The 10,177-nt window shown below is 61.2% G+C and overlaps 2 protein-coding genes across 2 annotated transcripts; one reads left to right on the forward strand and one right to left on the reverse strand.

Moving 5' to 3' along the window:
* Positions 1-1,944: 1,944 nt before the first annotated feature.
* On the reverse strand, positions 1,945-6,624 carry LOC136056277 (mucin-2-like). The gene is made up of 6 exons (XM_065748385.1): positions 6,543-6,624; positions 5,142-5,891; positions 3,142-3,507; positions 2,940-3,056; positions 2,630-2,715; positions 1,945-2,506 (listed from the first exon to the last, which is right to left on the reverse strand). The coding sequence occupies exons 1-6, from the start codon at positions 6,622-6,624 to the stop codon at positions 2,432-2,434; spliced, it is 1,476 nt and encodes a 491-aa protein (XP_065604457.1). The 3' UTR covers positions 1,945-2,431.
* Positions 6,625-7,193: 569 nt separating this feature from the next.
* LOC136056108 (deoxyribodipyrimidine photo-lyase-like) lies at positions 7,194-10,021 on the forward strand. The gene is made up of 9 exons (XM_065748118.1): positions 7,194-7,377; positions 7,459-7,604; positions 7,679-7,861; positions 7,981-8,139; positions 8,383-8,581; positions 8,655-8,807; positions 9,065-9,186; positions 9,277-9,436; positions 9,789-10,021. The coding sequence occupies exons 1-9, from the start codon at positions 7,215-7,217 to the stop codon at positions 9,932-9,934; spliced, it is 1,431 nt and encodes a 476-aa protein (XP_065604190.1). The 5' UTR covers positions 7,194-7,214; the 3' UTR covers positions 9,935-10,021.
* The last annotated feature ends 156 nt before the right edge of the window (positions 10,022-10,177 follow it).

Consider the following 10,177-nt stretch of genomic DNA (forward strand, 5'->3'; position numbering starts at 1 on the left):
TGAGGTGGGGGGATGGGGCACCACTTACAGTGCTCAGGGATTGGCACCATTCCGGGGTCCCCCCAAAGCCCCCTCTACACTTTGCTCCCCAGCCTGTGGGAATGGCACAGATTAGGGTGAGGATGCCAGCACATCCTGCATTCCAGTGTCCACAGCACGCAGCACTGGGGAAATCGTTCCCATCCTCATCCCCATTCATGTCTTCATCCTCATCCCCATCTCCATCCCCATCCACATTGCCATCCCCATCTCCATCCCAACACTATCTCCATCCCCATCCCCAACCTGAGGATGACCCCACTGCCACCCGACAAAGGATCTCTGCATCCCTCCTTGCACCATGCCCAAAGCTCAGATCCCAGCCAGTCACCGACCCCTGCAAGGATATCCCTCATCTTGAGTTACGGAGGCACGGGATGGATGCTGGAGACAAGGACTGGGGCAGAGATGTACAGAAAGAGCCTCATTTCTGCTGGGTGTCAGTAGGGTCGCGCCATGCACACACCAAGGAGATGCTGGATTCAGGTATGGGACTTGTTGGGATTGCGGGTATGGGATCAGCACTGCTGCAAACCCCATTGCTCAGGGGCTTAGCACCATCTGGCGCAGCCCTGCACAGTGGCCCTTATCGGCCTTCCTGGAGTTAATGGGCTGCTTGTTCCAGCCCCGCGGAGATTACGGCATCTCCTGCCGGCAAGGGCAGCGGGACAGCGCTCCGGGGCCGGGTTATCCATCAACCCCGCGGGTTCTGGATCACTTGGTGCACTGGGCACAGAGCAGCAGCACTGCCGCAGCAGGGATGAAGGGAGGGGGGGTCGGAGAGGACACCGAGGTCAGTAGGGGCTGGGGGCTGGTGGTGTGTCCCAAAGGCAGAGGTCCCAATGTGTGCCCAGAGTGGGGTTGATGCCGATGAGTGGGAGTGGATGACAGCACAGAGGATGAGAAATGGTTTCACGGTTGGAGGAGCCTCGTGCTGTGAGGGACATCCTCAGCTCATACCCCGTCAGGATCCATGTCCCCACGGGGATCTCCTGTCCATCTTAGGATGAGGGCAGAGGGATGTGGCCGGCACACTGCATCTCCTCCCCCTGCCACACCAGCTATGCCAGCCAGGAACGGTGAGTGCCCCGGACCCCTTTTCATCCCAGCATTTCAGGACCTTTTCCTCCCTTTGTGACGCACTTTGGCTGCAGTCTCTCGGCCTTGGCCTCATGCCACATCCCAGGGTCTGAATTTATGGATCAGCCCGGTGGGACACGGCGTGGGAGGGCTCCTGGCCCCATGCCACAGCGTGGGCAGAGTGCAATGATGAGTTCCCATTGCCCCACAAGGAGCAGGGGCTGGGGACCTTTCCAGCAAGCAACATCCTGCTCCCCAGCTGCACCCTGGTGTGCCTCTGTGCAAACTTCTCAAGCCCCGCACAGAGTCCTATAGCCCCCACAGGACCCCCTTAGAACCCCACAGATCTAGCCCATAGCCATGCTAGGGCCTCACAGAGCCCCATATTCACCAATGGGACCCTCATATCCTACCCCTCCCCCCCCAGAGACTATTATAATTCCACCCTAGAACCTCTATATACACCTCCAGGACCTCCTTAGGACCTCATAGACCCCTATATTTCCCAATAGGACACCCCAAACCGAGTCCTCCATCACCCCCCAAAAGCCAGGCAGCATCCCACAGCACAGCATGAGCAATCCTGGAACACGTAGGAGATGTACTGCTTTTCACAATGGGCAAATGGGTGCATGTGACACCAAGGTGCCTTTGCTCATCCTGCCTGGCTGCAGGGTGACAACCCTGATGTCTGTAAATGGTCCCCAGGGAGGGTCCCACAGCCCCAGAAGTCCCTTCCCCAGGTGGGACACGGTGCCAGCAGGACAGGGCTGCAGGAGGGGATCGCCCCCCCCCCTCCCCCGAACAACACAGACATTTTTGCTCATTATTCCACTTTTTAATCTCCTTGCGAGGTGACTTGCTTAGGGTAATAATTGCTTCGCTCCCATTTTATCTGGCTAATTAATCAGTTAATAAATGACTTTGCTGCAGGGGAGGCAGACACTGCGGCCGTCTCCTCAACCAGGGACTGGAAAAAAACAGGGAAGGAGCTCAACCCACAGGATTTCCACGGCCCCATGGCACGCACAGCTCGTGGAGGGGGTGGGGGGTACGATGGGGCCCTCTGGTGTCCTCCAGCTGACAGCAGGGCCACTGCTGCACGGTGATAACGAGAAAGGGTGGGGAGCTGCAGGGCTGCTTCTTCATCATCAGTGTCATGGGGCTGCAGAGGGACTGGAAATGGGGAGAAAACAGGGCACAGGGGGGCACTGAGGGGACAGGGAAGCAGATGGGGCTGTGTGGGATACCGAGGGATGTGGGCAGGAGGTGCGGGATGGCTCAGTCCTGCACAGCATTCCCTGCAATGGGCTCAGATCAGCTTCTTCCCCCTCCACTGCAGCAGGAGCCTGGCACATGGGAAGGCAGTCTGCAGGTCCTCGTGGAGCTGGGGCAGAGCACAGCATCACCACACAGCAAGCACAGACATCACGGGACAGGGGGCTCCTGTCCCCTCCTCCCACCCAGGAGGATCCTCCATTCATTTGAAGGGACTGAGGGCACAGCTCACCTTGGCCAGGAGCAGCTCCTGCACTGTGGTGTTCCCCACGTCCAGAGGAGTGGTGAGACGCATGGAGAGGAAGAGCTGGGATGCACCTAGGAGCAGGGGGCACAGCTCTGGTTGTGTCCCATCCATCCTGCACTGCAGCAGGAGCACATCCCACACACCACCAGTGCCCCCACAGCAAAAGCAGTGGAGCTGCAGCCCCAACCCTGCTCTGGCCACCAGGAAACCCAATGGCCACTCCAATAACAAGGAGATGATGATGCCCATAGGGCACGTATGGCCCTGCCACGTGTCCCCAGCAGGTGGCACTTACTGGTGTTACTCGGGGCACTAGGGCAGGTGGATGGTGTCGGTGTTGGCCCTGCAGAGCTGGTGCTGATGCCATCCAGGCTCCATGCTGAGGTGGTGGCAGGGGTAGAGGACTCTATGCCTGGGCACAGCGATGCCATGTTAGTGCTGTTGTCACAGAGTGCTGCTATGGGGGTGGGGGTGGGGGGGAGGGGGGTGGCACTCACCTGGGGTGGCACTGGGGCTCTGTGGTGCCATTGTGGTGTCTGGAGGTCTTCTTGTGGTCAGTGTAGAGACAGCAGGGCTGGTTCCAGCAGTGCTCCCCAGGGGTGGGCTGGGGCTGAGGGTGCTGCTGGGGACCTCTGTGCTGGTGATGGCGGTGGTGGTGTCAGCCATGGATGTAGAGGGCTCAGGTGGTGCGGCTGTGTGTGCTGATGTGGTGGGAGCACTGCTGGTCCCTGGGGTGGTGCTGGGCATTGATGGGGTGGAGGCTTCTGTTTCAGGGCTGGAGGGAGGAGCGGGGACAGCGGTGCTGGGCAGCGGCACGGAGGGCTCCATGAGTGTTGGCACTGTCACGCCCGTGGCTGTGGCCCCTGCAGAGAGGTGACAGAGGCATTGCCCAGTGCGGTGGCACCGAGGCACCCCATGCCGTGCATCGGCCGTGGGGAGCTGACAGCAGGGATCACCATCCTGAGCAGATACGGATCCCTGGATCCGCTCAGCAGTGTGGGGGGACAGCACACCCCCAGGCTGACGAGCGGGGGACGTGGGCACGGCCCTGTGCAGGACCCCCTCCTGGCGCCAGCGACGGCCCCGTCCCACCGCCTCCATCCAGCCCTGGGGCACTCGGAGCCGCCCGTCCGACGGGAAGAGCCGCAGGAACCGGTTACCCTGGGACGGGCTGAGAGCTCCGCTGCAGCGTACACAAAGCTCTGCGCAGATGTTCAGGAACCGATAACGCGGGGCACAAAGAATGGAGTGGGGCCCAGGGGAAGGGGGAGGGAAGAGAGGAGTGAATCCTGGCTCTTCGTCAGGGTTAGGTTTAGCAGAGATGAGAACAGGGGGCTGCTGCCCCAGGCAGCCACGAGGAAGGAGTAGAGGAGGAGATCCGCGTGCAAGCAGCAGAAATAAAGCAAAGCTCATTGCTCCTGTGGTGCACAGCACAGCAGCCACAGTGTTCCACTCCCACATCCCTGAGCCACGACGCTCCCATCCCCATGCATCCCATACAGCCCTTACCCAGTGCCAGCTTTGACCCAGCGAGGCTCAGCAGCAAGAACAGGGGCAGCCCTCCCCTGTGTGCAGCCATGTCCAAGGAGGCAGGAGCTGATGCCTCCTGGTTGGCACCGCTATGAGCACTCCCCACGACCCCAGCACTGTGGCTTCCGCGTTATCTTCACCGGGCAGAGGACGAGCATCCAGGTGGGTCCCTTTATTTCCCAAGTGCTGGCACTGCTGGAGGGGGTCCCACCCAGCTCGGGTGTTCCCAGGGATGAGCGCAAAGCCCGGCAGCCATGAGCTGCACAGTGGCCCAAGAACAGCCACGAGCAGAGTCCTTGCAGCTGGGAAAGGGCAGTGCCAATGGGAAAAGCCCTGGGAACAGCCTGGGATCCCCCCCGCACTCAGAAGAAGGGGCGATTCGTGGTGGGTGCCGGCACCGAGGATCTCGAGGACAGCAGCCCACCCTGTGCAAGAAGACAGAGGCAGGAAGGGCGTGCTTTGGGCTGAGGACTCATCTCCTGGGCTGTCCGTGCAGCATCACTTCCCCAGCACGTGTCACAGCCCAGTGTATGTCACAGCCCAGCGGTGCCGACAATCAGAGCTGCTTCCTTGTTCCCGGGGTCAGGGATGAGGCCCCTCGGAGGTGCTGGGCCAGGACACAGTGCCCTGAAGCCGTGCTGGGGCTGTCACACCGCGGGCACACCGCTGGGTGCCGGCACATTGGGAACACCACCAGAGGCGTGGGCAGGATGCGGGCACCCAGGGGTGCTGGGCTCTCACTGCCGGCCGGTCACCAGGCTACAGGTGGGAGGACGGAGGGGGGGCGGCTCCTGGGGTGGAGTGTCCTGGGGGTGCTGCTGCCGCATGCACCCGAAGCCACGCCCCTCAGACCATGCCCACTGCGGCCGCACCCCCCAGCTCCACCATATATAGGGCGCAGGAGGTGGATGCTCCCTGTGTGGTGAGGGTTTGTTGCCTTGTGTCTCTGTCCTACAGTTGTACTCACCCGGGGTGGCAGTGGGGCTCGTTGGGAGTGTCTCTGTGGTCAGGGTGGAGCTACCAGGGCTGGTTCCAGCTGTGCTCTCCAGGGGTGGGGTGAGAGTCAGGGTGCTCCTGGGGACTGCTGTGGTGCTGCTGTTAACCACGACTGTGGAGGGTTCAGCTGAGGAATCTGTGTGTGCTAATGCAGTGGGAGCTGGGGCTGTGCTGGTCCCTGCTGGTGTGGTCTCAGCCCAGGTGGATGCCATGGTTGTGGAGGTCAGGTTTTGTTGGGTGGTGGTGGTCCTCCAGGTTGTTGCAGTGCTGAATGTGAAGGCATGTGTCTGTGGAGTTATGTTGGAGATACTAGAGCTGGTCCCAGCTGTGCTCTCCAGTGGCTGGCTGGGAGTGAGAGTGCTCCTAGAAGCAGCTCTGCTGCTGGTGGAGATGGTTGTGGAGCCCACCAGGGCTGTGGAAGGCTCAGCTGAAGAATCTGACTGCTGTGGCCTGGTGGGAGCTGGGGCTGTGCTGATCCCTTCTGATGTTCCAGTGATGGTGTCAGCCCAGGTGTGTGCTGTGGCTGTGGAGGCTGAGACTGAGGTGGTGGTCCCGTGGATTGTCACAGTGCTGAGCATGGAGACATCTGTCCCTGTGCTGGACACTGCTGGGGCGGGGGCTTCTGTTTCAGGGCTGGAGGGAGCAGTGGGGACGGTGGTGCTGGGCAGCAGCACAGAGGACTGTGTGGGTGTTGGCACTGTCACACCCGTGGCTGTGGCCCCTGCAGAGAGGTGACAGAGGCATTACCCAGTGCGGTGGCACCGAGGCACCCCATGCCGTGCATCGGCCGTGGGGAGCTGACAGCAGGGATCACCATCCTGAGCAGATACGGATCCCTGGATCCGCTCAGCAGTGTGGGGGGACAGCACACCCCCAGGCTGACGAGCGGGGGACGTGGGCACGGCCCTGTGCAGGACCCCCTCCTGGCGCCAGCGACGGCCCCGTCCCACCGCCTCCATCCAGCCCTGGGGCACTCGGAGCCGCCCGTCCGACGGGAAGAGCCGCAGGAACCGGTTACCCTGGGACGGGCTGGGAGCTCCGCTGCAGCGTACACAAAGCTCTGCGCAGATGTTCAGGAACCGATAACGCGGGGCACAAAGAATGGAGTGGGGCCCAGGGGAAGGAGTGGGGAGGCGGCGGGAGGAGCAAATCTCAGCTTGTGTGTCAGGGGTGAGCGGCAGGATGCGTGCCGCAAGGTTCAGAAGCTCTGTTGCAGATGAGGGCCGGTGGCTGCCTCGGGCTCACGGGAAGCTGTGTGGATGGCGATGACCCCGAGGTTCCCACCCTGTACACTGCGGTAGGTGACATGGTGTGCCTCCCCCCCACCTTGCCCTGCGCTGCTCTGCCCCCACGCGTCCCCCACAGCCCTTACCCAGCGCCAGCTCGGACACAGCGATGCTCAGCAGCAGGGACAGGAACAGGGACAGGGGCAGCCCTGCTCTGTACGCAGCCATGCCCCGGCAGGACCCAGTACCCCAGGCACGATCCGCTGCGCTCACCGCAGCCCCAGTCCTGCGCAGTTTCCGTGTTGCCTTTGCCCAGCAGCACCCAGGTGGGTGCTTTTGTTCCCCAGGTGTTGGCACCGGAGGGGGGTTTCCACCCAACGAGGCACTCCCAGGGATGGGCACAACGCCCGGCAGCCACCTGCCCTGCGGCTGGGCCCCGGGAAGGGGGGGTGGGGGATGTTGGGTGTGCTCGCAGCGTGGTTTCCTCACGTCCTACGCTGGGGGCAAAGCCACGGGGACGGGACCAGCGGGGGAAGCACGCAGCTGCCAGCACGGCCCCGGGTGGGGGCGAGGCGTGGAGCCGCTTCCTCGTGCCTGAGGGCCGGGCAAAGGGTGCGGGGCCGGGCGGGGAGGTCACGCCCATTTCTCTGCCCGCACCAACCCCTTCCTCGTGGCTCCGCCTCGCGTTGTGTAACGCCCGATTCGCCGCCACGTGGGTTCGGGGGCTCTGCGTGGGGCTGAGGATGCCGCGGGGAAGTGGGAAGCGGGGAAAGGAGCGGGATGCGGGGAGGGAGGAGGAGGAGGAGAGGGCCGTGGGCATGCTGGAGGCCGCGCTGCGGGAAGCCCGGCGCAGGGCAGCCCCGTCGGTGCGGGATTTCCACTACAACAAGCAGCGGGCCCGGCTCGTGTCCCGGGGCTCCGAGCTGAAGGAGGACGCCGAGTGCATCCTCTATTGGATGTTCCGGGATCAGCGGGTGCAAGGTAGGAGCCGGCCCCGTGTCCTGCGGCGTTGGGAGCTCTGGGGGGCTCCTGTTAAACGTAACCTGTGTGCTCTCTCTGCAGATAACTGGGCTTTCCTCTATGCCCAGCGCCTGGCCCTCAAGCAAGAGCTACCTCTGCGTGTCTGCTTCTGCCTGGTGCCTGCTTTCCTGGATGCCACCATCCGCCACTACAGCTTCATGCTGAGGGGGCTGCAGGAGGTGGCCAAGGTACGGCTGCCGCAGAGGGCAGGTGGGATGGAGCTGGCTGGAAGCAACCCTTAAGCCCTGTCCTGTCATTGCAGGAGTGTGCGGAGCTGGACATCCCCTTCCACTTGCTGCTGGGCTGCCCCAAAGATAAGCTGCCTAGCTTTGTGGTGGAGCACAATGTGGGAGGGCTGGTGACAGACTTCTGTCCCCTCCGTGTCCCTCGGCAGTGGGTGGAGGAGGTCAAGGAGAGGTTGCCTGAGGATGTGCCCTTTGCACAGGTGGGTGCCTATGGAAGCTTAGGACACCCATCCTAGGTCTGTTGGGGAACACAGTGTGCATTGTGTCCTTAGGACTGTTGGCTTCTGCTTGCATCACCATCTCTAGCTTCCTTTCCCAGGTGGATGCCCACAACATTGTGCCCTGCTGGGTCACCTCCTCCAAACAGGAGTACAGTGCCAGGACCATCCGGGCCAAGATCCACAGCCAGCTCCCAGAGTTCCTCACTGAGTTCCCTCCTGTTATTCGGCACCCACATCCACTACCCAACCCCCCAGAGGTACCTTCAGAGACACCCCTCGTCCTGGGTGGCTTTGTGGCCCTACAAGGGGGACATTACCCGCAAGTGGTGCAGAGGTGGAGACACCCTGGGAGTGGGAGGTTCCCACCCCATTTTCCTGGTGGATCTTGTCTATGCAGGGCTGCTTAGTACACAGGTGGTGGGAGCTGAGGGCTTGTAGGCTTGGGATAGCCCTAAGGTGGCACACAGGGCTCAGCTCTCATGCTGTTTGCTTGTTCACAGCCCATTGAATGGGATGCCTGCTACTCCAGCCTGCAGGTGGACCGCACGGTGACAGAGGTGGCATGGGCAACCCCTGGCACTGCTGCTGGGCTGGCCATGCTGCAGTCCTTCATCACCAAGCGGCTCAAGTCCTTCAGCTCACAGCGGAACGACCCAAACAAGGCAGCTCTCAGCAACCTTTCTCCATGGTTTCACTTTGGTGAGTGCCCCATGCCATCCCAAGGGAGGGCGAAGCACTGGTGGCCCAACCCATGTCCAACCTATGTCTTCAGGCCAGGTGTCTGCCCAGCGAGCCATCCTGGAGGTGCAGAAGCACCGGCGTGCCTACAAGGAGTCGGTGGATGCTTTTGTGGAGGAGGCCGTGGTACGGAGGGAGCTGGCAGAGAACTTTTGCTACTACAATGAGAACTACGACAGCGTGCGAGGTAGCATCCATGGTGGACAAGGCTGAAGTTGAGCAAATGCTCTAATGTGGTCACCCTGATGTCCTGTTCCTGCTAGGGGAGGGGCCATAAGGTTGGAGAAGGTCTCTAAGATCATTATGTCCAACCATCAGTCCATCACCACTGTGCCCGCTAACCCACATCCCTCTGTGCCACATCTCCATGTTTCTTGAACACCTGCAGGGATGGGTCCAGGAGGGGAGCAGTTTGCTCAGCATTGCTCCTCACCTCTCTCACAGGTGCCTATGACTGGGCACAAAGCACACTGAAGCTCCATGCCAAAGACAAGCGACCTTTTCTCTACGAGTTGCCCCAGCTGGAGCAGGCCACCACGCATGACCCACTCTGGAATGCTGCCCAGGTTAGTGACCCCCCCCCATCTCCTTGTTCTGAAGTCTCTCTTCCAACACCTGCATCTGTGCTGGAGCTGTGGCTGTGCCCTTCTCCACAGCTACAAATGGTGTGGGAGGGCAAGATGCACGGCTTCCTGCGGATGTACTGGGCCAAGAAGATCCTGGAGTGGACCCGCAGTCCTGAGGAAGCCCTACAGTTTGCCATCTACCTCAATGACCGCTACGAGCTGGATGGGATGGACCCCAACGGCTACGTAGGCAAGCTGGGGAGGGTGCATGGGTGGGTGTACCATGGGGATGGGAGATTAGATATATTCAGAGGAAAAACCTTTTTAGGGTAAGGATAGTGAAGTACTGGCACAGGTTGCCCATAGAGGTGGTGTTGCCTCCACCCTACAGACACCCAAGGACAGGCTGGGTGGGGCTCTGAGCACCTGATGGGGCTGTAGTGTCCCTACTCAGTGCAGGGAATTGGACCAGGTGATCTTTAAGGGTCCCTTCCAAATCGAACAGTTCTGTGAGGAAGGAGAGGGCTCTCTGTGAAGAATCCATGTCCCTGAGATGCCCTTGGGCGTGGGACAGACTGATCCTCCACCTCTGTGTTTGGCAGGCTGCCTCTGGTCCATCTGTGGCATCCACGACCAGGGCTGGAAGGAGCGGGATGTCTTTGGGAAGATCCGCTACATGAACTACGCTGGCTGCAAGCGCAAGTTTGACGTGGAGCAGTTTGAGCGCCGCTACACCCACTGCAAGTGACTGGGATGCAGAGGGGTGAGGGACCTTAGAGGATGTGCCTTTTTCATGGTGCTGGCTTGCACTGACACAGGTTTGCTACGGGTGGCGATGGGTTTTGTTGTAAAGCTTAGGGTTTGTAGCTCCTGGGTGGGCAAGGCAATGCACAAGGCCAGCTGCATTGTGAGGGATGCAGCTGCTTTATCTGTCCCTGCTCTCACTGAAGCTGAGCTCCCTGCCAGAAGCAAGGAGGAAAAAAAGGCTCAG

The sequence above is a fragment of the Cyrtonyx montezumae genome, unplaced genomic scaffold, assembly GCF_038088225.1.
Source record: "Cyrtonyx montezumae isolate F1298 unplaced genomic scaffold, pur_monq_1.0 scaffold_5, whole genome shotgun sequence".
Lineage (NCBI taxonomy): Eukaryota > Metazoa > Chordata > Aves > Galliformes > Odontophoridae > Cyrtonyx > Cyrtonyx montezumae.